Here is a 25,529-nt window from a genome sequence, read left to right as displayed (position 1 = left end):
GTACTTAGAAGTGTAAGAAACTTTTTCTTATTTGACTGAAATGGGTTTGGAATTTTTTTTTTTTGGTGACCTGTTTTTTAACGGCTTCTCTTGATGACAGCCAGCCAGCACTGTGCATATGTCTGTATGCTGCACCTCCACCGACTGCAGCAACTGCTCTGAAAGCAGCTTTTATTTTTCACAGATAATAGGGAGTACAAAAAAATCCTGGCCAGGAAGATGGGATTTGGGGGCAATTTCTAGGAGCCAGTACTGTGACTTATTCAAAGCTTATGCTGGAGGACAATGCAATCTGTTTAGGAAATGTCTGCTGTGCTAAAATAAACTATGGTATATTCTTGCGGCAAGAGAGTGCACCAAATCCTATTCCAAATACGCAGAACACCTAGAAAATGTTTCTGACAGTAGGTGTGTTTAACTGTGGAAGTTAATCATATGCTAAACAACCAGATCTATTGGCTCTAGGACCAAAACTCTAAAATGCCTTTGTAAGTTATGTTCGTTATATTTCTCACTAAGTAGTAGTTAAAGCAGTTCACAGAATTTTAAATACTTGACAAACTTGCTTTTCTTTTCCTATTTGAGCCTGTTAATTCCTGACCTTGCCCACTGTACAGTAGTATCATTCATGCTTGTTTCTCCTTCAGCCTTCCCATCTCCACAAATAGTAATTTAGCTCCAGGATGTCTCCACAAGACCAATTAATTTTATCCAACCTTAAGAAATAAAATTATTTTGGTGACTAAGAGATTCTGCCCCTTTGCAAGTTAGTTTTTATTTTGTACAACTTATTTTTCCAGCACATCAAACTAAGCAAGTATTGAGCAATCTCTGCAAATCATATTGGTGAACCCCTGCACTTCCATGGCCCCTGCTTACAGGTGTGTAGGAGCGAGGGTCTGCCTATGCTGATCCAATTGTAAACATGATGCCCCTCTCTAATGGAGCTGGGAGGAGTGCCCAGATCGCCTGACTTAGAGACCTCTGGTTTAGCCATTTGTCCATGCTGCTTTGTTGACACCAAAAAAAAAAAAGTTATTTTAAGCAGAGATGACTTAACAGATGTGTTACAGTCTCGATGGAATCAGTGCATCAGTTGCTCAGCACACAGAGCTGGTTTAAAAATGCCCTGCTTTGCTTTTCTGAATTTTCATCTCTTTTCCTGGACTTCTGTCACCTTTTCTTCTTGCTCAGTTTCCAGGAATATTTTCTGTCTTATTATTATAAGACAGAAATTATTATTTTTATTATCATTATTATTATCTTATTATAAGACAGAATAATTTCTGTCTTATTCTGCCTCTTAGCGTATTCAGACTCCAGACACCATTGACATGGCTTGTATGTGATTTGCAGTTCCAGTAACTCCTTTACGCAAAGACAAAGAAACTCGCCTATTTTTACTCATCTCAGCCAGCCCATCGGCTCTAGTAGCCATTTCAAGGAACGGTCTGGAGCAAGTCTGTGCAGTACTATGATGGCAATGGTAGAGATGCTTTAAAACGGGTCGATTAGCTAAGGCACAGCAGTACAACCTTCACTGTAGCTAGAAGCAGCAGCAATGTTGGTGCTAGAAGCACCAGTTCAGCTGGTGCTTTTGCTTTCTGTTTTCTGAGGACTGCAGTGGGAAGTGAGAAGAGGGGAATTTGAGATCCTTAAAGATCCCTTGTTGGCACCCAGAAGGAAAAAATCTGTGTGGATCAGTGCACTGCCCATGAAGTGGAGGGAGCAGTCAGGATGAGACCTCTGTAGAGGCTGGATTGGAGTTTGTACTAAAATAATAAAGGAAGCTGTTCTGAGGGAAGAAAGCTGGTGGGGGAAAAAAACCCACTGGAATTCCGTTTGGTGTGGAAGTGAACGAGGGAGAGGTTAGGAAAGGCCTTTGGCTGATGGACTGCTCTGAGGATGATCTTGTCGCGAAATGGGGCTTTCTTACTGAATGATGCTCTGGAGTGGCAGGGTTTAAAATGACTGCAGGAGACGGGTAGTGATTTTTCAAGTAACTTATTCCATGTCACTTTGCTAAACCTTGATTGATTGATTAACTTTCACAAATGTATTGTCAGTGCTTGATCTTCTGTTAGGAGAAATCTCCACTTCCCTCTCTTTCTGGATCAAAATGTAGCATTAAGTTCGTGCTGTAGTAAATAAATAACCACCCAGGAATGAAAAATCAGACTTTAGGCTGAAAGTCTATCCCTTTCTCACTCTGGAGACAACGTGGAGTAGCATTTTAAAGGTGTTGATTCTTCTTAATAATCCCCATTAACAAGAAATCACTTACTGCTGATATTGATCTAAACTGTTGTCAGTGAGATTAATTAGGAGCAGGGGGCTAGGGAGAGAGGGTTGTTGATCTGTTGTTTTCCTGCTGGGCTTCTCAGGAAGATTGAAACATTTAGCTAATTCCTGCCAGGACCGTATCTCCTTGTTTTCTGACTCCAGACAGTAACTTTCCATGTGAAAACTCCTTGAACCTAAGAAATAAAATTCTGGCCACAGATGCACTTTAGGAACTGCAGGGGTGTTATTTGGGAAAAACAATTACTTTAGTTTCTACAAAACTGCTAAAGGTGAGGGATTTGGTATCAGTCCCTTACAGCTGACAACTTGTTCCTGTACAAATTGTATGAATTCCAAATAGTTTGTATAAACCTACCATATGCAGTTTGTCTGAGGAAGACAAGTGGTGCTGAGCTGCACTTGCTCCTGTTACCTTCAGGTGGAGTTGGGGCACTGAGTTCTTCTAAAAAAGCTGGTCTAAAACAGAGGAATGAATGCCGGTGCCAGGCTGTGCAATCCAAAAGAAGCTGAGGAAAGGACAGTGAGATCAAATCCAAGTGCAATTCTTATTAAAACCTCCTTCTTACACCGCTTAGCATGCCCCCAAACACTGAGAGGATCTCTGATTTCAGGTTCCCTGGGGAAATGCCAGTATCCTGTGCTTTCCTCTGGAATAATGTTTCCTAAGTACCATTTTTTCATATTGCTCTATAGATGTGAAACACTTCAGGCTCAGGCAGAGAAACATACCAAGTTTGGTGCATTCAGTTTTTCTAAGCATTTGAGAGGATTGGACTTGGGAGAGCACATCATCATGCTGTGGGGGGTGCCGACAGCCTCGGTGCCTTCGGAAGTCCCGGGGAGACCTTTTACTGCTGCCTGACCCTGTTGCATCTACTGGCTGCAGAGGCTGTTCTTGCCGTGGAGCTGCAGCCGGAGGTGAGGCAGACCTGGAAGAGCAGACTGGCAGCAATGGGGTGTTCCTGCATTGAGAGGAAAGGTGAAGCCAGTGAGCCCCCCTTGGTCAAAATCAGTATGCTGGGGGTTAATTCCTACTTTATATCTCTCTTGCACTTCCCTGTAATCCAGCTAATGAAAGGTCTTTAACCGTGCCTCGCTCTGCGGCTGCTGGTGCCTCTGCCAGAGCTGGGCTGCCGCACTGCACTCGACCTCAGCCAGCTGCGGCTGTGTCCTCTGCCTAAATTGCTTTCTGAACTGGCTCCAAGGCTCCGGCTGCTGTTCCAAGCCCCTGTCTTATCCTGCCCTGCATCTGCTCGTGATGCAATTCCCACAGGAATGGGGAAGTGTGGGGAGGAGGGAAGCGTGTGAGCAGGGGCTGTAGTACATCCATCCCTATTGAGAATGAGCACAGTGCAGTCCTGGAAATTGGACCCAAAGCCTCTGCCCAGAACAGCCTCTGCAGAGCAACAGCAGGCTAAATCCCACTGGACAGTCGGATTCCCCGATAGCTGTAGCTCTGAGATATTACGGGAGGAAAATAAACAGATTTGAAGAAATTAAGGGATCTAAGGAAGGGAAAGGATGTTCGGAGTATGTGGAGAGGGGTGCTGTGTTGATCTGTGGAGTTACTTTTTCCTGTGGCTTTTCCTGGAGTCTCAGTGCAGTCCATCTTGGTAGACCACTTAATAAAGGGCCCTACTCAGGGCCAGCTTCTGAAAGTAGCGGTTCAAGTTTTAGCTAATCTTAATGTTTTCCCTCATGTTAACTCAGGACTTGTCCTGTCTCCTGAGGGCTCACTGTGAGCTCTGATGCTGGCCAAGCTCTGCAGCGGCAGGATCCAACTGCTAGTGACATCAGCGTCACAGAGTGGGATGGCAGCATTGTGCCCATTTTACAGATCAGGCAAACCGAGGCACCAAATTGCAACTCCCCCACAGCATCCAACAGTGGCAGAGTTTAAACCCAGCTTTCTCCTGCCCCCTCCCATGCTCTTTGCCTGGGGCTCTCAGGAAGGTAGGCACCTTTGGCCCTCTTTGAGCAGAGTATTTTCTGACTAACCTGCTGCCTCTCTACCATCTGCTGAGGTCTGTGTGTCCTTCCAATGCAAAGCCTGTGTGGGAAAAAGGCAAAAGTCATCATGCAGGCAGCGATCCCAGGATTGGTGAGGTTTCAAATGAGGAGGAGAAGTAGCCTTTGCTTCTTCCCTGGCTGCACAGCCGTGGGGCTGGCCCCAGCTCCTGTGCACTTAGGGGCAGGCAGCCCTGTGTCCCTGCTTCAGGCTGGCAGGCTCTGGTCCCCTTTGTTGTAAGAGACCCGATGTCCCCCTGCCTCTCTGGGGTAAGTGCCCCTGAGGCAGACTCTCCTGGGCCCCAGACAGGTGTCTACGCTCCACGCTGTATTAGGGGCTTTGTGAGCAGCACCCAGGGCTCCTCTTCCATTTGCAGAGATAGGAAGGAGGTCGGAGCTCCTTATCGGTGCAATCCTACCTTCGGGGTGTGTGTGAGGTTGGTCCCCTTGGGAAGGAGGGATAGAGGCTGCAGGCAGCTTCCATTCACCGGCAGCCTTTCATCCTATGTCCCAGGGCCACAGCCACCCTGTCTCCATCCCTGTTTACTGATGGGGCCGATATGGCCAAGGCAGGAGAGGTTGCAGGTTCCCCTAATCGCCTTATCACCGGGCCGGACAATCTCAGACACTCAGAGGATGTTTTGACTGCGCTGAATTACAATGTTTGTTGTTTCTCACTCCCAATAATTGACATTTGATAGCGACTACTGTAAAAACGGCCGAGGGGCTGGGGCTGAGGCAGAGGAGAGGCGGGGAGCCGGGCGGTGGGGAGCCCCGCTCACTGCCCCTGGGCAGTATGGGGGCAGGCGGGGGGTCCTTTGCCCCCGTCCCCCATGGGGACAGGGTGCGAAGGGACTGCCGAAACCTCCCGCGGATGCGCTGGGGGGCAGTTCCCCTCCGGCAGAGCCCGATCCCCTTGGTTTATGGCTTGGGGCGTTTGTACCCGCCTTGCATTGCTTTTCTGTGCAGGGAAGAAACCAGCCGCTCGCCCCCTGCTCCCGGAGAGTCGGAGCGACGGCGTCACCGACGGGGGGAACGGGACCGGCCCCGACCCCAGCCCGGGGGGCGACGGGACACGGGCGCTGCATAGCGGCCCTGCCCGGGCAGTGGGCTCCGGGGCTCAAAAACCGGCTTTTAAATTATTTTTGAAAGACGTTAAAATGCAAGCACCGTTTGCACGCGCCAAAACGGGAATTGCTGAAATTACGGGAGGGGAGGGGGGAGGGAAGACCGGCAGGGAAAGGCTGCCGGGAGCGGAGGGGGCGACAGCGTCCTGCCGGCGAGAGCCCCCGGGACGGGCGGCTCCGCACCCCACCGCCCCCGCGGCGCGGGCTGCCGTCGCCGGGGGGTGCTGGGGGGCCCGGGCCGCACAAGGAACGCCAGGGACGCGCAAGGTTAAGCCACTCACTTTAATGACAACTCGCTGACCTCCATCAGCTTGTACAGCAAAGGGAAACACGTACGAACGGGCGGCGGGGCGAGGGGCGGACAGTGCATTTCAATACTAACTCACGTTTTAGTGCATAACCCTACGGGGACCTGGCAGGTCGGAGTGTCTGTATTCCTCGGCCGGGGTGGGGGGGGGGGGTCTGTCCTCATCCGTGCGCTGGCGAGAGCCGCCGCCGGCCCCGCTCCCGGCCCGGCCCCGGCCGCCTGCGGAGCGCAGCCGAGGCCGGCGTTAGCAGCCCCGCAAGGAGAGACCTGGGGGCTGGCGAGATGCTGAACTGGCCGGGCAGCGGGGGACCGTACGGGAAGTGCAAAAATTAAATGTGGATCTCAATAATAATTAGTATAGAGTAAAAATTAAAAAAAAAAAAAAAAAAGTCGCAGGGCTTGGCTAGCTCTTGTTGGGAACAAGTCCAGCAAAATGACCGGCTGCTTTGTAGGAAGGAAGGAGGGGAATTAGCGGGGCGAAGACCCCGGTGGAAGGGGGAGCGAGAGGGGCCGGGGCCGGACGCACGGGTCGGGAGCTGCGGGCAGCGCCGAGCCTCCCTGCACGATGCCCGCCTGGCCCCGCGCGGAGCGCGGCCATCGCACGAAATACTGAAGACCTCCCCGCTGGAAATGGTCGTGGCGGCTAGTGAACGCCGCCGGGACGCTACATTGAACTGTCCTCGTCCCCCCCCCCGCAGCCTGGAAATGTCCCGAGACCGGCTCGCAGGCGCGGCCGAAGCCCCTCCATCCCCGGCCCCGGGGTCTCGCCGGTGGCCGTGGTCCACGGAGGGGAGCAGGCTGGGTGCGGGAGCGGCTCTACCAGGCTCGGATCCCGTGCAACGTGGAGATCCCCGCGTTCCCCTGCGGGATGGGCGTCTGCACTGAATTCAAGTCCCCTACGCTGAAGTTCATGAAGTTGTTGCCGGCCGCCGAGGGCTGCATGGTCTGCATGGACGGGTAGTTGCAGTTGTAGTTGGCGTTGCAGGCGGGGCTGTTGTAGTTAGTGTACGCGGGGTAGGCGTTGTAGCTATAGGGGTTAATGCTGACATTGTACGGCGAACTGTAGGGAGAAGACTCCCCCAGGCAGGGCTTCCCATCGCGCACCAGCACCGGCACCGCTATCCGCCGCGGGGGAGGGATGCCCACCATTTCGAGGGTCTGATCCTGTCTCTGCCTTTTGCATTTATACCTTCGATTCTGGAACCAAATTTTCACCTGGGTGGAGGTGAGCTTAAGGACGTTCGCTAGATGGTCTCTCTCGGGAGCCGAGAGGTATTTCTGCTGCTTGAACCTTCTCTCCAGTTCGTAGACTTGCGCTTGAGAAAAGAGGACGCGAGGTTTCCTCCTCTTCCTCTGTCTGGGGCGCTCGGGATCTTCCAGGTCTCTTTTCTCCTGCTCCAGGCTCTTGTGCAGAGAACACAGTTCTGCAGCAAAATAAACGGACAAAGGGAAAAGGGGGGGGGGGGGGGGGGGAAGTGTGTGTGTGTAGAAATCAATGTTCAATAAACCGTGTGCACCGTGAGCGAGCCCCGCGCCCCCGGCTCTTCCCCGGCCTCGGCCCCGCAGGCCGCCGCGGCGACCCGCCCCTGCGGCAGCGGGACCGGGCCTGCCCCGCTTTTTAACTACCTCTTTAGCCATTTTCCGTCGGTCTTTTTTTGTTTGTTTGTTTGAAAACAAGGATGCTCCGTGCACTGATTTGAGTCGCGACCGCCTGTGCCACATCGTGCGTTTATCGCTTGTAGCCTTTGTACTGAATCCCACCCCGACCCCGTGGGCGTACACTCAGCCGAGCGAATTAGAAATTAGATTTGTCGCCTAATTTCTGGACGAGCTCGAGGCCTCGCGTATCATCCTGCAGCTTTGCCAGTCCCGTTGGGCAGCCAGCGCGGCCGCGGCCCCAGCCCCGCTCGGGGGAGCGGCGGGAGTCGGTGGGACGCTCCCCGCGGCGGGTCTGTCCCGCTCCTGCACCGCGGGGTCTGGGAGGGGACGAAGATGCTTTTACTCCCCCGGGCCCCGAGGCCGAGCGCGGTGCCTCCCGCCCGCAGCCCCGCACTGTCCCCTCTTCCCCCGCCGCCCCCGGGGAGCCCGAGCCGCCCTCGGCCGAGCGCCCAGCCCCGGGCTGGGGGTCGCCTTCTCCCTGCCTTTCCTTTTTCTCCGCTCGGAGGCCGCCGGCGAACCCCGGCCAGCGCCGCCGTTACTCGCTGGCTTTACCTTTCTTGTCCGCCTTGGCGTCCTTGGCCGAGTCCATTTCCACGTAGCTTTTAACGTAGTAGGAGCCGGGGAAGGCGGCGGCGGCTTTGGCCGGGTGCGCCTCGGGCAGCTCCTCCCGCAGGTCGGGCAGGGCCGGGGGCTCGGCGCTGTACGTCTCCTGCTTGAAGGTGGCCAGCATGCAGGAGGGGGAGGCCAGCGAGGAGAGCTCCATGGAGGCCAGGCCGCTCTGATGCTGTTCCAGGTTCAAAATATCCTTGACCGAGAAGGGTGTCGTGGTCACAGGGCTAGGAAACATTGCGGAGGAGAGCGGGGCAGCGGCCGGAGCCCAGGGTCATGGAAAAGTAGGTGAGGAGCAGCCAACCTGGAGCAGTGGTGGAGCGTGGGCTCATGGAGGGGGCACATAGCATTCCCGCGAGTAGCCTTGACTTGTGCACTGGAGGCAGGTAGGACCAGACCATAAGGGAAGGGAAGGAGGGACTAGGCAGTTTTTGGGTGACTTTAGCTTTCTATTGGCCAACATTGCAGTGATGGTATGAGAGATGCAAAGTTCCATGTCACCTAATATAGTAATACATCTCAAAAACATCCCCACTCGTTTAAAGGGGCGGCACTGTATTTATCCAGCTTTTCCTCGCCGAGTTTGTTGATCCATTAAAAAAAAATCCAGAACGGCCTAATGTGTACAAAGCCACTATCTGATGCCATCTATCATACAGTCAGATTAAATAAACAGGCCGGGAGGAAACCATCAACCAAATATGTGCTGATTTCATTTTCTTTTTAAGCGAGTGAACGGAGGTTTCGTTTTTAGTATTCTGCAATATCCGATCGCAGGAACTAGAAAACGGGAGTTCACGGTTGTGTGAAGCACGCTCAAGGGGCAATCCGCGCTTAAGGTTTATACAGATCATCTGAAGCAGCGCAACGCCCGCAAAATCCAGCTGATAGGAGAGAGCCCCTAAACAGCCCCTGCCTGGCTTTGGAGGGGGAAATGCCGGCTGAGTTTTCCCCGCGCCTGTTTGTAAAGCTTTCAAACAAAAAAACAGCGCTGGCTGAAAACAAAAAAAACAACAAAAAACCCAACCCAAAAAAACCCAACCGCGGGTTGAAGGAGTTGCAAAATATACAGGGGTCCTGGGGGCAAGAGAGGAGCGAGTCAAAGCAACCGGCCGCTGGGCTGCGGCCAGGAGCCGGGGGCGAGCCCCGGTGCCGGCCGGGTCCCCGCTGCCCGGCAGGCCCCTGGATTCACGGGGCAGGAGTGGGAGCTCATTAATTTAACGCGCTTGGAGTCGCTAAAATAAACCTTAGCGGCAAAGTCGCAGGTTGAGGAGGGGCATTACGGCGCTTTCTGGCTTCGGGGGGCGAGGGGGGGGGAAAAAAAATTAAAAAAAATCTCTTCTAGCGCGTTCTTCGGTGCGGCCCGCCCGGCTCCGGGGGGCTCGGGGGTCGGCTCGTCCCCTCGGAGCCCCGGCGCGGCCGAGGGCGGTGGGAGACGAGGCAGGGGCCGGGGAGCCGCGCGGAGAAGCCCTGCGGGGATGCGGTGAGTTGGGGGTTCCTTCGGCCGGGCCCTGCCCGGGGAGGCCGCGGGGTCGCAGGGCGAGTTTTGCAAATCCTTCTCCCCCTGCAGACGGAGGGCACCCTCCGAGGCGGCTGAAAACGTGGGCACCTGCCCGCAGCTGCCCTCTCTGGGCTGCTCCTTCCTGAACGTACCTGCTGCTGTCCCCCCTCCCACTCCCCCCCGAGGTTCTGTGTCTCGGCGCCCTCGGGCTCCCTGCTGGGGAATTTAGTTGAGGATATTTCTGCGGGCGATGCTGTGAGTTTCGTCCCGCTCTCTGGGGACCGCCGGCCGGTGCAGCAGCAGCAGCGGCCCCGGCGCTCGCAGCCGCTTGCTGCAGCCGTCTGCTGGTGTCCCGGGAGCGGTTTGTTCGCGAACCAGATCCGGATCTTGCGATGACAGTTGGAGGGATTAGTGTGTACGGGGAGGCCTGAAATATTGCTATTTAACGAGGGGAGGGGGCCGGCCAGGCGGCCATCTCGCTCTTCGCGGCTGCGCTTCCTGCGGACTTCCCTGGGAAACGGCTCGGAGGGGATTTTCCTCGGCTGCAGGAGAAGGGCGCTGAAGCGCCCGGGGAAGGTGGAGGCAGCCTCGGCAGCCCGGCTCAGGAGAGGGGCCTACGGCGGGACTTTGCCGGGTGTCTGCGGCACCCCTTGCTCCCTTCACCGCCCGGCAACCTCGTTGCCTCCTTTTTATTACAAGCTAATCGGGATAGGTTAGATAAATACTAAAATAACGAAGTGATCCCGCTTCCCCCCCCCGTCCCCCCAAATCCAGACCCGCGGCAGTAGGTTCGCCTGCCTTGGTGGCATCCACCTCCCTCGGGGTCCAGCGCTCCCTTCCTCCATCCTGGGCCTAAAACGCCCTTCCCAGGTCAGACCCGGAGCTCGCAAGGCAGCGCCCGCTCCGGAGGTCCCCCTCTGCCCGGTGAACCCGGAGGTGCAAGCGGCCCCGACCCGGTGGGGTCCGACCTCGGCCGCTCCGAGCCCGGAGCGCATCCCCGGCGGGGCGGCCCTGCCGGCGGGCTCTGCGTCCCCGGGGAGGAGAGCTGCCGGCCGACAAACTGCTATTAATTGAGGATTGACGGGCTTCCTCCAGACCCCCGATCACACGGCGGCTCCCGATCGATGTGGGCCCGGCTGCAGAGGGTGGAAGTGATTAATTGAACGATAAGCCGGAGCTATCATTTGGAATGTCATTAATGCGTCGGGGAGACATTCATTGGAGACAGACAGCGTTATCTCCGCTTTATCTTCAACAGTGCATCACTTTTAATACTGCAGTTTAGAAACAAATGGGGGCTTTAGCCTTAGCCCTTCTCTTCATGTTTATATTTTTGGAAGAATCACAACTAGTGGAGTCCCGGGCTCGGCCCCCTGATAAATGAGCATTAGCACTTTTTAGAACTACTGTATCAACAAAAAGAGCTGCAGGGCCGCAATAATTGGTGAAAAAGCAAACACTCCGCAAAGAGAGGCCAGGTCTGCTCTGTGTCCGGCTGATTGATGAGTAAGTTACTGACATACAGCAGCTCTCGGACTTTCCGGGTCGGGGCTCAGCACCCATTCCTCCCCCTCCCGCCCCCGCTTTCTCCCTTTCCCGGTGCTCTCCAGCAGCCCGCTGAAGGCAGGCTCCGACTGCAAACGGCGTCTCGGCCGAGGGCAGCCGAGCAGAGGGGACAAAGGCGACCGGTTCGCCCAGCTCCGGACCCTGCTTGCAGCCCTCGGGCGCCGCGGCTCGGTCCCCGTCCTGCCCAGCCCGGGGTGACCTGCCCGGGTGCCCCGGCTGAGCCCCCGGGGCAGGGGTAGAGGGGGGGCGTCACCCGCACCTCGAGCTCTCTCCCACGCCGCTTTTGCCCTCTGTGGGGTGGCTTTTGATTGCAGGCCAGTGGGTGCGAAATTAGAATCGCGTTTAAATAACACGCAAAAAGGAGTAAAAGGGAAACGGGACCCCGGAGGAACGCCCTGAAACGCCTTCTGCAGCCCACCCAGCCAGCCGGGACCCAGGGCCCATGGGTGTACGTGGGGGAGACGGGGTGAGCAAGGCCGCTGCTGTTTTCCTGGCTGCGCGGGGAACGCGGGGGGTGCCCTGCTCCCTCCCGCCGCCTTCACGCGGTTTGCAGGTTGCTCTCGCTGCCCCCTCGGGACTGAGCCTGGCCCCCACGCCCAGAAAAGCCCCTCGCAGGCGAGGGTTGTATTCCACGCCCGCTCGTTGCTTCTCTCCGGGATTGCTAAATGCGATTCGTTTTTTAAAACAAAAACAAACAAAAAACCCCACCCAAACTTTTATTGCTGAAAACAAACAAAAACCCCCCAACCCCGCAATTAGCTCCGGAGAGCACATCCTCTCTCCCCCTGAGCTTTCGACACCTCGGACTGTTTAGAGAGAGAGAGAGATGGGGCCTTTTAAAAAAGTTTTCCGCTTAATCCCAGTCGGTTAAGATGTCCCGGGCCCCCTCCCGCTCTAATTCCCGGCTATCTCCCGAGGACTCTGTTTATACCTCACCAGTAAACGCCGGGGTTTGAAACCTTGTCACTAATTGAGTGCTAACACTTCAGGTGCTATAGATTTGTTAAGAGCCAGTAGTCCAGAAATAGCCTATTAGGGTTTCCTTGCGAGAACTTGTGCCAATCTCCCGGTTCCCATCGAGGGCGGCGGGAGCCGCTGGGACCTCGGGATCTCTGCGGGTCCCCGAGGGCTCCCCAAGGTCTTTTGGACAGTAATTTCTTTCAAACGATTGGAAAGGGGTGCCACAAAACGGCGAGCCCTGGTTGAATAAATCATTCCGGCGTGATAGCTGGTCTGCTGTGCGTGTCCGCCGTGGCGGGGTCCCGGAGGGGGGCTGGGGGCTGCAGGGGGGGCCGCACTGCTCGGCTGCGGGAGGCGGCTGGGGCCGGGGAAGGGTTTGCTTTCATCCCTCTGGATTTCTGCAGAGGAAAACGGCTTTGGAGCTGTCCAGGCGCTCCACTCTGCTGCAGTAAAGCCGCCTCCTTTTCTTGCTACCTTTTTTTTTTCCTCCCCCCCCTTTTTTTTAAAATTCTTTTCTTTTTCCCCGGTCCTTTCAAGCTCTACCGCAACCCGCCTTTCCCGGCCGCCCCGCTCTGCTCCCGGGGCCGGGGCTGCTGGCGGGGAGAGCGGCCCCGCTCCGCCGCCCTGGCCTCCCCGCCCTCGGGCGTTGCGCAAGAAAAAGAGAGTTTTGACCTTGACGTGAGGGCGGCCTTGGCGCGGGGCCTCGCCTCTGCCCGGTGGTCGGGACCGCCGCGCCGGGAGCCGGGGGGGGGCTCCTCCGGGACAGCCCCGCTATCCGGCGGCGGGGCAGGTGCGAGGCGGCCGCTGCGCTGCCATCCCCGCCGCCTCTGCTCGGCCTCCGGCCTTCGGGGCTCCCGCCCGCCGCTGTCGGATCCCAGCTCATCCCTGCCGTGCTCTTAGGAGGGCGTCGGGCCCCTTCCCTCCGTGCAAACCGGCTGGAGAGCGCTGATGCAGCCGGGCAGGCTGATGCCGGGGCACAGCACGCGAATGCAGCAGCCAGAAAGCATCGGAGCGTCTTCCCTTTATTTCGGGACAATTTCTGCAAAGCCCGGAATAAAACCGTCCCGTGTTGATTCAGTTTTGGTACCCCCACGCCCCGCTTTGCAGGCAGGCCGCGGGCCGCCCGGGAGGCGCGCCCGGGAGGCGGCTCGGTCGCCGCTTTCCGCCTCCGTCGGTGACTCGGGCGGGCTGACCTGGGCAGGGGGACTCGGATAGCAAATGCCACCGTGGATTTTCCCCTCCTGCCCTGGGCTCCGTGCCTGGAATCTGACAATTAAGCTGGCTCTTGCACCTCGGGCGCTGGAGGTGGGTTTTTTCTTCCCGGCTGAAGCGAAAGCTGGGAGCCGGTCCGATAAATCAAAAGCTTTAATTTTACCCTGCCTATAACTTTTTCTGCCTGTAACTGTGCTGGGTTCTCTGGTGAGGAGAGCGCGATCTGAGATTCCGTCGTCCTTCCCACCGCCCCTCTCCCGGCACCTGGGCGTTGCTGCAGCCGTCGCCTTATTAACGCCGGCTCCGGGACCCGCCGTTTTGCTCGAGCAAAAGCTTTTTAACGCGGGCAGTTAATTACAAAAGCGCTTGTTCGTTACGGTTCCAAGGGGAACGCACACAGGGCAGAAGCAATACGGTTATTTTAGGGACGGGAAAATTAAACGACCGAAGAGACTTTCACGTTTAGTAAATGCAACAACGGTTTGACACACGCGTCCAGTAGCCAGGACGCACCGGTGACTAGCGATGGTCAAGAAATCTGTTTTAAAAACGAAATACCTTCCAGGCACTACGAGGCGTGGGCTGTTTCGAAGGACAAAGCTCTACATGCGGCGGGGCTGCCCTGCCCTCTCCCTCGGAGCTTTGGCCCGATTTCCCTCCCCTGGGCGGAAAGGTTCCCACCGGCTCCAGTGGGAATGGGAGCAGCGCTTGGCTGGGAAGCCTGAAACCGCCGCAAGGATTTCAGGGTGTTTGCAGCTTGTCTGTCCGCACGATGTTTTCCAGAGGAGATAAAGGTCTGACTTCTCGGATACTTCCTGCTGGCCGTGCAAATCCGATCCGTCTTGCGATGTCACCATGCGCGCTTTGCGCTCCCCGGGAGCCCGGGGGGGCCGCGCCGGGGCGCCGGGCCAGGGCAACGGGCAGGGCCGGGGCAGCGGGGCCCTGCTCCGACCCCCCCCCCCCCCCCCCGGATTCGGGTCTGCCCTTGGCCGCGTAGCGCGGAGAAGGGGAGCGCAGCCTGGAGGCGCAGGTCGGGGGGAGCCATATTTAACATGAGACGGTGTTTGGGCTTTATTTGTCTTAAAAGGGATTTCCCCCCCCTCCCCCCCGCGGAGATGAGGGACCGGCAGCGTTCCCAGCCACCGCCCCGCCCGGGGGTGCCGGCTCTCAGCCCCGCCGGGCTGCGGCAGGTTTCGCCCCGGTGCTCCCTGCGGCAGGACCCAGCCCCGACCCTCCGGGAGAGCCCCTTCCCGAGGGGATCAGCTCCGCCGAGACGGGTGGGAGAATGAATCCGGGCGAGTAGAGTTACAGAGCCCTGACCCCCACCTCTGCTCTGGCGTCTCCCGGCGATGTCCCCCCTGCTCCGGCCAGGGCCCAGCCTGTGACCCACAACCGGAGAGGCATGAAATCGGCTGCCCCAAGGGCAAGTCGTGGGACGGGGGGGGTGATGTCCCTGTCCCCGCCGAGCCGGGGGGCCTTTGCGGGGTGGGTGGCTCTGCCTTCCCTCCTTGTCCCTCTGCACCGGGACGGCGGCTTCCCGAGACGGCCCCGTTTCTTTGCCCGCACATGCCGCGGTGCAGCTGGGCTGCCCCGTGGGAGGCACGGGCGGGACGGGACGGGTGTCACCCCTGCCCTGCCAAATCCCCCACCCGGAGTGGCTGCCGCTCCTGGCGGGAGTGCCGGGCGTCTTCCAGGTAATAACAAATAATTTTTAAAAAACCCAAATAAAAAACCCAACCAACCCCAAACTCAACAAAACCCAACCAACAACAACAAAAAAGGGAAACTACCCCCGCTACCCCGGGACGCTCGGACCCGCTTTCATTTTTGCCCCGAGACGCGCGGGTTTGGCGGAGCCGGTTCCTCCTTTCCCACCCTTGAATTCTGCAAACGGAGGCGCCGGGAAAACGGGCTCCGCGGCGGCCGGCGGGGCCGGAGCCGGGGGGCGGCCGGGGCGCTGCCCGCCCCCACGGGGCTCCCGGGCGCTTCATCCCCGGGAGCAGGATCAGGCCTTGGAGTCGTTCTTTTTTCTCGAAGCGGGGAAACGATCCGTTGTTCATTTTTGTGGCGGTCTGACGGGGAACGGGTCGGTTCCTCTGAAGGGTCCCGTTTCTGCATCCTCTCCATGAAACTAGAACTCCGAGTGCTCCCGCGGCTTGTTTTGCAGAGAGAAAAACGGTTGGGAAGAAATCCGTGCAAAATTAAAATATACGAGAGACAGAAACTGGCAAATATACGCGCGGGAAAGTGTTTTCATCAGCCTGACGAATAGGCAATTCGCCGAACATAAAATACGATATATTTCAAGTGTGTGTCAAGAAGAAAAGGGTGGAAAGAAACGAAAATCTTGTGAGTTCTTCTAGATTTTTACTCTTTTTTCTGGGTAGAATTTCCAACTTTTGGATATCTTCACAAGTCCCTCTTTAAATTTCAAAGGAAGGTCGCATAAATAAAACGAGATCTGCACTTTTTTCCCAATTCCTGCATTAATTATTAGCCCGTTTTTCAGCGGTAGAGGGAAAAGCACCATTTAAACGGCAACCTTTTTTTTTTCTTGGAGCCCCAGCAATACTGTACGAAGAAGAAAGGGAGGAAAGGAGGGAGAGTTCCCGCGGTGCCTCGGTGTCTGCCTTCCTCCCTACCAGGTCTGCACGATTTGCTGTCCGTTCCCAAGCCCAGACGCCGCCCGCCTCTTCTATTTGTCAATTAAAGAACAAAAAAGTCCAAGTGAAATGCATGAAACTTTAAACGCCCTTTTATTTCGCGGATAGGGTTTATTTCTTATAGAAATTGGAGGGATTTGGGTTTGGCTGTTGGCGTTTTCTTATGGTTTTGCACGCTTTTCTCCCGGGTGGTCCTCGGGGGTTACTTTTGGTTTTTAATTGCACTGTATCTTTCGTGCCTGAAAGCTAAAATTAGTGAGAAGAGCCGGCGGGGGACGGGGCCGCGCTGCTTTTGGGAAAGGGGGATCCGTGGGGAGGGATGAATCCTGAGGAGCTGCCCGGGGGAGCCCCAGGGCGGCCCGAGGGAAGGGGCTGGCCGTGTCCTAGGGTCCTGCAGCCCGTCGGGATGCTTGGGCTGAGAGCGGCACCAGAGCCTGGAGGGGATGCGGGGAGAGGAAGGAAAACCTGGAACCAGTTACCCCGTATGGCTGAAAAACCTGGCCCTAGGTCTTGCTCTTAGGTGCCTCCTGGTCTTGGTTATAGCACTAACCCAGAGGTCTGGGGTGGACAGGCGTGTCTGGAGCCAGGAGGGCAGCGGGCACCCTTCAGGACCAATTTTGTAACCCAGGACAGGGGTACTCAGCCCCTGGTCACATTATTGCTGTGCTCGGTCTTCTTGCAGTCCCAGGGCTTCTCATCTCCAGAGCTATGCAGCTCCAGGGTTACATATCCCCGGGGCTGCACATCCCTGGTGCAGCACCTGCTGCAGGTGGAGGGATGAGGGAGCAATGGGGGGGTGCTGGAGAAACATCACTTGGGCCCATCTTTCAGGCCCTGTCTCTCCAGCTCTCTGAGGCAGTGAGCTTGGGAAAAGATCCCTGGGGAGGCAGTGCAGCCCTTCGGGGCACCTTCACATTGGATGTTAGGACCGGAGTCAGAAAAGATCCCTTCCTCCCAGAAAAGATCCCTTCCTCCCATTTCTGTTGTTTTTTGACCCTGGCCCATTGCAGTTTTAATATGCAGCCCTGATCAGAGCTCAAGAGGATATTTCCTCCTCCAGTGTTTCTCTCGGCAAAGAGGCACCAACAGATTTTTTCCATAATGATGAAAACATCTGGCCGTCTCTGAGCTGTCAGGCTCTGCATTGCTTCTTCCCAGATGCCTTCTCCACTCCAACCCTCTGGCCACCCCAGCGCAGCCCCTCTGTGCCCGGGGCACTCGCTTGGGCGATGCACTCCCGACCTCCAGCTCCAGCTGAAAGATACTCGACACTGTGTCTGCACAGGGGGACTGAAATCTCCAGGATCTTCACCGTGGCTCCTCGGGTTTGGAAACACATTTTAGGCACAAGCCCGCCTGGGGAGGTGGAAATCTCTATCCCGAAGTATTTTCTGAGGCTTTTTCCCTTCACTGTGTCCAGCAGAGGTTGTTTCCCCCACTACCCCCATATGTGTAGTTCAAGATTAGCTGCCCTATGGCTTCCAGCCCTCCTGTTTGGCAGAGTCCATCCCAGAGAGGAGGGGTACATCCATGCTTTCAGCCAGGGCCCTGATCTTCACCACTCACACTGTCCAAACATGCTTTGGTAAAAAGGTACCCTTGGTTTTCTGTGTATCGGAGCTGGATTATGCATCCACTTTTAAGAAAAGTAAAAAGACAGTAAACCCCCAAAAGAGAAATAAGGAAATATGTGAGCGCTGATTCAGTAAGATCCTGAAGTGCTGGTCAAATTTTAAATAGCTGAATTACAAGGATCGCTCATGTGCTTGAAGTATCATAATAGAACTGAGGCCCAGACTAGGAACACTATTACATATTGTGATTTAAAATAAAAAAGTCATGAGACTGAACTGCTCCTGGAAAGTGAACAAAGGTACGTCAAAGTGGAATGACTGAAAAAATAAATACTTTCTTAGGCCACAAGAAGACACTCTGAAAGATGCATTTGGCTCCCAGCAGTCAGAGCAGCCTGAGCCCTGTCTAGGGTGACTCTTAGAATTTCAGCATTTAAAAAGGAAAGGGGGGATGTCCTATGTTTAAAAATATGACTTTACTTAGTCCCAAAGAAGAATAAACAAAGCAAAGGCAAAAACCTAAATGCCTCTAGAGAAAAAAATGTGTTTAACCACAATTCTAAACTATCCTTTTCCTTCTCCCTCCCCACTTTTTAAAAAATTGGCAAATAACAGCCAAGCTCAAAACCATTGTGTCATATTCCAGCCTCTCTAGCTTTGCTCTCATTGATGCCAAAGTTCATAAAATAACAATAATATTTACAAAATATGAACCTGATCCAGTAGTTCACATTCAGGCAGCGCTCTGCGCTTAAGGTGATGGAAGTTGTGGCAAAACAGAGCGGAAAATGACTATGTATCTCCTGTCTTGGGAACTTAAATTTCATCAGGGATGTGAAACCTCTGCTAGACTGATCCTTGGCTGTGTTAGTGCTGAGACTTCAGGTGTTGTGCAGGAGGAGGCAATGGACTTGTCACTGCTGGTATAACTCCATGGTGGAGATCTAATGGAAACAGAGTAGATCCATTTGCTTAGTTGACTCTCCTGTTCTCATTCCCACCGTATTTATTCTGAATGACTTGGTAGCATTAGCTGGATTAAAGTTCCAGTAGGATAAAATCTCCTACAATACAGATTTCTACCCTACATTTTGATGTGAGTAAATGATGTTGGCTCCGTGTACTTTTTTATGATAAGCTCCAGCAGCCCTGGAGTAAATCTGTATTTTGAAAAAGCCTGTTGTATGACTGGAGTCACTCTGAACTGCTTTTTATATGTATCACACATGAGCAAAAAAAAGGCAAAAGGGACATTGTGCGAGCTGCAAAGTCAGGCACTCGGCACTCAGGATGTGACTCTGTTGTGTGCATTCCCTATCGGGCTTTTGGTTTTATTTCAGCTTTCCTTTTTCCTAAAGCCTCTGTCTCTCAAAATGCACAGGATGCACAGTGCTTGTGCAACAAGCAGCTATTCAATATCTAGTTTTATCCCTCCTGTTGAGCTCCAGGCCTTGTTCTACAGCAAGCTGCTAAACCACAGAGACAGAGCTTTTCAGTTCCTCTTTCATTTTAGGGGTGTCCAAGTGCTTTGAAGGTACGAGCGGTTCCGCCTCTGCCTATCCCATATGTGGGGAGGAAATAATCCAGGAGCTTTACCCCTACTGCCTAAAGAATTTAAGGTGCAGAGTTTGAGGTTAAAAGCATCCATTGATTTGGGGTACCCCATGTGAGATAGCTGCAGTGTGAGTTAGAAGTATTTTTGATGTTAGAAGATGCTACAGTCTTCCAAGTGTGTAGAAAGCATGGAGAAACTGCTATTTAGCAGGGTGTATAACTTGGCTACATTTAGGGCGATTCTCATGTAAGTGACAAAAATGCCTGTTCCTGGTACAAAGCACAGGGTCAAATCTTTTCCTAAATGCAGAGGTGTGCTACAGTTTCTCAAAGCAAAGATCCCCGGGATTTTTGTGATGCATAATTTTCCAGCCTTGCTCTCCCCTGAGGTTTTCTAGAAAGCGGGCAGGTACCATTTTGGCTCAACTGCTAAAATGTGCTCAGCAGGTGAAAATAATGGAAATATAGGGCAAGTCTCCATTAGGTTGGAGAGCCTGCTCTGTCCAGAAGCAGCCACTGGGTTGTTGGGCTGCTGTCCCTCACTCTGTGGCCGAGTGCCATCTTGTGGGACCTGCAGCCCTGCCTGGGAGCCCCCGGGGCTCGCAGGAAGGGGGGTACCCAGGCCGTGGGTGCAGATGGTGAGCAGAAGGCTCTTGCTGCTGCCTGAGAGGCTGGGTGTCCTCAGGAGCGCTGAAGAGCACCTCCAGAGAATAACCTGCAGCATGCAATCAGAAAAAGCCCAAAGCAGAGCAAAATGTTACGCAGCCCCCAACAGCCATGTAACTCCCGTGTCTTTGTCTAACCGAGGGCAGATTTTATCTGTGGCCATCGAGCAACAGGGATGAGATGCTATCTCCAGCTGATGAGCTTGGAAAGCTTTTGTGCATGAACAAGCAACAGGCAAAAAAAAGGACTTACTTTAGGTAAATGCCCTGAACTGATTGTTTACAAACTGTCCTCCCACTCAGGCAGACCCTTTTTTTGGGTGAGAAAATCTGCTGCAGACAGGTGCCGCTAGCATGTGCATCTGCCCAATTTGCAGACACTGGGACTGTTCTAAAGCTAGAAGAAAGTGGAGCTCCTCGCTTGCTTTCTTTTTGTTTACTTTCCGTTTTTTAAAAGTTAAATCCTGCCTACTGCTTTTTACAGGGAATACTATCTCGGTCTGCTTTGTATCAGCCCTATCTGGTTTTGGACACCCCATCCTTGGAGCGGGTTTACTTATATCAATCGTGGTGGTACATTTTTCTGATGGGAAAGGCTATCCTTAGGAACAGAAGCTGTTACCTCATCAGAAAGGTGTTTAGTGTGCCTAGCTTTTGATCACTTTATTAACTCAGACTTGATGGGACTGCTGTGGCAATTGCATGACCAATACACTGACGCATCCTGTCAAACCCATCCCTCTCTCCTTTCTGCCATCGAAGTCTCGAGATAAGCAATAGTGAGATGTCTGTCTGGTTGATGGAACTAGCAGTTTCTGGTCTAATCCATGCTAGGCTACAGCACAAGTGTCTACCAAGGATCACAGAGTAGTATGTTTTATACAATACATGCTGGTGGGTAAATTTAGAGTTGACAACTCCCTTCCACAATTGGAAGACTCAAGGACAGTCCTATCAGGTGGCAACTGGCTGGGGGAGTATTTATAATCCATTTGCTGACTGGAATTAATACGAATCTGTCATCCCTTGTGCCACTTGGGAAACCACGTAACCGAGGGCTGATGATGCCAATAGCTGTTGGTGATCTTTTTTGGCAATAGATAAACATGTTGTTCCCAACTGATTTCAGAAAAGAAAGTTGTCACCAAGATAAAGCACTGTCTGGATCCTCTTTTCTCTGAGCTCTGCAGGCTTGGGGAAACGGGACATTTGACACGGCTGGTAGATTGTAGTCTGGCTGTGGCCAAAGCACAGCTGGTGGGTCCAAGGAGCTGACAGCTGTTTATGGAGCAAACTCAGAGCTTCTTTCCTCTTTTAATGCAGAGCAGCATCTCGTGCTCCTGCCTGATTTCAGCAGGTAATGCATTCTGTTATCTGTGACTGCGTACATGGAAGTGGGACTTACCCTGTTTTAATCAGGTGAAATACAGCCTGGGCAGGTTCTCTAAGGAAGGGAGGTTCATTAGTTTCTCTTATTTGGCTTCTCCAACACACTGCTTTGGATTTAGTGGATCCAAAAGGTTAACAGTGATGTCACGACAAAGCTAATTAGAGAGGTGGTCTGAGCAGAAGGGCAAAATGTTAGTGCTGGGTAAGATCCACAGAGAGAGGGGGGTGTTTGTGGTCAGGATGTCAGAGGAAGGGTTGGTGAGCTGGTTTCTATGGAGGGCACCAGTGCTTGGAGCATATTCCCTGCAGCCAGGTTTAGGGGGAGTCAGGGGAATAGGTACTGCTTTTTGTTTTCTTTTTGAGCATGTATACAACAGTCTAGGAAATGATAGGACTGTGAAGGTCCTGAGAGGAGTAACCTCTATCTGTGCCTGCCCCGCTCCTCTGTCAGAGCACTTTGAGGAGCCGACCTTGGCACTGGTAAGTCCCTCATGCCCATGTGCCCATATGTCCAAGTCTAGGATGCATCTAGATATGAGTGTGCCTGCTTATCTGAGAGCAAGGCCTGCAGCAGATCTTGCCCTGGATACTTAGCAACCCCAGGCTGGCTGCTTGCCATCTGACTTGGCTGCTTCTGCATCTCCTGGAGAAGTGATGCAGTTCATGTGACATCAGGGACACCCACAAACATGCACTGGCCTACACCTCCTGGATGTTTGTCCAGGACTCCCTTCCAGCTTGTTGGCTGGGTAAGCTAATTGTATTAGTCGTCTTCTCCCCAACAAATTGAACCAAAATAGCACAGCTAGCTAACCTTCCCACAAGCTCCAGGTCCGTCCCTTCTCTGCTGCTCTCCTCTATCTTCTTTATTTCCTTTCTTTTCAGCTTGAACCATCGTATTCAGTCAGTCTTTCCCTATCTGTTTGATATGAATGCCTTGCTGTAGTTCCTTACCTCTACCTTGGTTTGGCTTTTGTATATGTTAAAAATAGCTGTGAGTTTTATCAGCAGGAGTCCCCTTTAAGCAGTGTGCACCCACAGTGGAGAGGTCTGTAGGCTGTGAACAGCCAAATACCCACGTGCTCCTGTTCAACAGCCACCGCTGGGCTAGAGGTACTGCTCGCTTGGGAGAAACAAAAACTGTGTATCAAGGTTTCCTGACAAATAACATCCCTTGGCTTCACAGTTGGGTAACCCTGTGTTAACATTTGTGATCCAGCACCCCTAGCACAAATCCTCCTCTTATTTTGGCCTCTGTAGATGTGCATAAGGAAGGCTGCCTCAAGATGTGCTGCAGAGCAAGTCCCAGCCCGATGTACCTATGGTGGGTGCCGAGAAATCCCTGATGCGATGTGACAGTAGAAGGGAAAGAGCGATTGCTGGGTAAAGCCACAGGGCACGCGATTAGATTACAGCCTGTCTGGCAGGGAGGCAAAGCAAGCTGCTATTAATTTCAGAGTGGGGAGCAGCCTTTATTTAGTATTTGGCAGGAGGCAGTCATGTCTGCAACCATAGGCAGCAGCAAGCATTTGAGAAGTGGTCAAAAAGCCAACTCAGCGCCTTATTTCCTCCAGGGCTGGGTCTAGGAGCCACACACATACGTATGCAGGGACATAGGTGTACAGGAATTTAGGTGGATCTTGTGTGAATGGAGATATTTGAAACTTTAACGACTTTCCCAGAAGGAAAAATGGAAATCAGGAAGAAAGATTCACCATGAAAATATACAAACCTTTGAAGGTGAGTTGGTCAGGAGACTGTATACTTGTTCCACTTTGCCAGTGACATTAGCTAGTTAGAGTAGATTGAGTGGCTGTCCCATATTTGAGTGCCATGTGCTTCTGACGCTGTTGTTATCTCAACAGAGCTACTATATTCTCATAGCATAACGCCCCTGTGCTGGGAAACACACCTAACCGCTGGATGCAGCTTGCTCAGTTGGCTGCTAAAAAATACAAAGCCCTGACAGAACTGCTACAAACAGGAGGATATGCAAGGTGTAGGTGTCAGCTCACCACGTATCAAGAGCCATTGCAAAAAATCCTACAGGGTTACTAAAAATGACATGAAGTTTTCCTCTCTGTCATTACAAGGAAAGCTTGGCTTATATTTTAAACCCTGGAATGGCTCTCAGAATATCTAGTTCTGCTCCTCGGTCTTCTGGAGGCTTGGCCCAGGCTCTCTACAGACAGCCCCATAGAGGGGTCTGATTTAGGCAATAGGGCTGGTTTTCCGTAGCACGGCCCTGGCATCTCCAGGGTGGTGCTCCCAGTGCCTCTCCTGAACTTAGAGCCTTCCTAATTGTACCAGCTAAGCGGGTGCCTTGCTGGGGGGATCCAAATCTGACTCTGCTTCACCTGCAAAACCATGATAAGACCCTGTCCATCTCCTTGCCGTTGCTGGGAAGGTCTTTGGAGCATGATCTGTCTTTTAGTGTATGTTTGTGCAGCACTTGCACATCGGCACAGTCCAGGCTGGGCTGTAACCTGTTGTAACAGCTTTTATTAAAAAAACCCCACAAAATACCAATGCAAATACATTGCAACATTATTTTCAGGCTTATTGGCAGACATTTATTTTTTATTTTAGGCTGGCTTCTAAGGTGGTCATTTCCTAAAAGGAAAGATGAAGCTTACATAAAAACGTCAGTGAAAATTGCGGACTGGGTTCTGGGCTGTTGGAAAAGAAGCAACAGGATTTGATGATTTTAAAATTTTTCCTCGGGCCTCCTACTTTAGTAGATCTAATAACTGGAAATAAAAGCTGGGACTGTTATAGCTGAAAGGAATTTTAAAAAGTAATGAATTTCTTCTGGGTTTTGATGTTTATTTTTGCATTTCATTCTGTTTGCAAAGGCAAAAAGACCGCCTCCGTCTTTTCCTCTACGTAGACACTAACCTCTTTCCTTGGAAATACTGTTTAGCTACATTTTATCTCCAAGCAATAAAAGTCAAGATATTTTTAATCCATTTATAACATACTCTAAGAGCGTCCTCCCAAATTTTAGACCCAGAAAGATGAGACCTTTAAGAAAAAAAGGTTTATTCAGTGATAGTTTCCTGGAGACTTTCCTGAGAAATAACGGGAGGCTGGTGGCATTCCCCAGGGAGCCGCATGCCTGTCCTCTGCTTAATCCTCTGACGACCCTCAGCCTGGCGAGCCTGGCTCCCCGCCTCGTGCTGATGCTCTCTCCCGCCGTTGGCGGTGCAGCTCCTTGCCTGCTCCTGTGCCCCAGATGGACATGGCCAGGTTTCAAAACTCTGTCGCCAGTGTGCTGGGATATTTGGAAGAAAGATCAGAAACCTGGACTGAAGTTTCCAAGCAGGGTCTTAGATTTCATTTTCTACTATTTTCTGCCCACAGACCAGGCGGAATTGGGACCAGATAGTTACAGAGGCAGTGCAGGTCATTAGATGAGACTTTTTTTTTCTGTCTGTGTCTCCAAGGCCCTGTGTATGCGGTGATGGCTGAGCATATGCACTACACTCTGGTTCTTAAAAGTTTCAGATGTTGGTTCTAAAACCAACACAGGCTGATGCACAGGGAGAATTGTTCTTCTTTTAGGGATAGTCTATACTGTTCTCCCAGACTCCCACATCCTCCTGAAATGGGAGGTTTTGCCCCTGAGACCTCTTAGCTTCTTGCAGTTTGATTTTTTTTTTTTTTAAAGAAAAGTTAATTGACCATAATTGTGCCCGCTATATCTGAGGAGGATCTTGCATCCTACGGTTTCAAATGAAAGTTCCTAGAAGTTTTAAATGAAACTTCAGACAGGTTTGATGGGGTTAGTTTAGGGCAAGTAAAGTAACTGTGGATAATATATGGAATTTACCACTTAGCCTGAGACTGCATGGAAAAGGATGAAAATCTTTCTAGTTTGGCAGATTGCATGCACATAGAGAAAACTGTATTGTAATGCACAGCTTGCTTCACACCAGATCTTTTCAGTATCTGAATTTGACTTCAAGCCCACGTACGTTTCAGAAGAGAACTATGTTCTGCATCCCTAAATCACATGAACTGCTGGAAGTTGGCGCAGATTTGTCCCCAAACAGAAACCAGAGAAAAGGCTTCATTCCAGAAGGTCTGTTGCCAGATGGTCATTTTGAGCAGAAAGAAGAAAATGTTAAATACTGCTCTGCTTTGAAGAGTGGTTTCATAAATGCAGCTTAAGGCACAGTAAAGTTATTGGTTGTTCTTTCCAAAGTAGTGTCAAGAGGTGGATGGATATCATTTATCAATGTGTCTGTTCCCTGAAATGAATGGAAAAGACATGTTTAAAGCCCTGGACTCTTAAATTTTTCTATATTGCATCTCCTTGTATTCTTCTTCTCTGCATAAAACACATTACCATGTTGTGCCACTCGCTATTGACCAGTCCATGGGTCCTGCTATTCTTCTTGGGGTTTTTCAGGTACTTATTTCTCCCGGT

The 25,529-nt window shown here is 52.7% G+C and overlaps 2 protein-coding genes across 4 annotated transcripts in view; one reads left to right on the top strand and one right to left on the bottom strand.

The window, feature by feature from the left end:
- BNIP1 (BCL2 interacting protein 1) overlaps positions 1–25,529 on the top strand; it is a 178,459-nt gene that overhangs the window by 21,640 nt on the left and 131,290 nt on the right. The window lies entirely within an intron of this gene.
- NKX2-5 (NK2 homeobox 5) lies at positions 6,562–8,251 on the bottom strand. Its single transcript, XM_076350186.1, has 2 exons — positions 7,957–8,251; positions 6,562–7,169 (listed from the first exon to the last, which is right to left on the bottom strand). The coding sequence occupies exons 1-2, from the start codon at positions 8,249–8,251 to the stop codon at positions 6,562–6,564; spliced, it is 903 nt and encodes a 300-aa protein (XP_076206301.1).

This window comes from Aptenodytes patagonicus, chromosome 12 (genome assembly GCF_965638725.1).
Source record: "Aptenodytes patagonicus chromosome 12, bAptPat1.pri.cur, whole genome shotgun sequence".
Lineage (NCBI taxonomy): Eukaryota > Metazoa > Chordata > Aves > Sphenisciformes > Spheniscidae > Aptenodytes > Aptenodytes patagonicus.
Note: the sequence above shows the minus strand (reverse complement) of the source record. Positions and strands in the feature narration are given on the sequence as shown.

Excerpts from the sequence above, each read along its gene's own strand:
- NKX2-5 (XM_076350186.1), bottom strand. The coding sequence starts at position 8,251 with ATGTTTCCTAGCCCTGTGACCACGACACCCTTCTCGGTCAAGGATATT. Across the intron at positions 7,170-7,956 it reads CGCCAAGGCGGACAAGAAAG|AACTGTGTTCTCTGCACAAG; the intron begins GTAAAGCCAGCG and ends ATTTTGCTGCAG.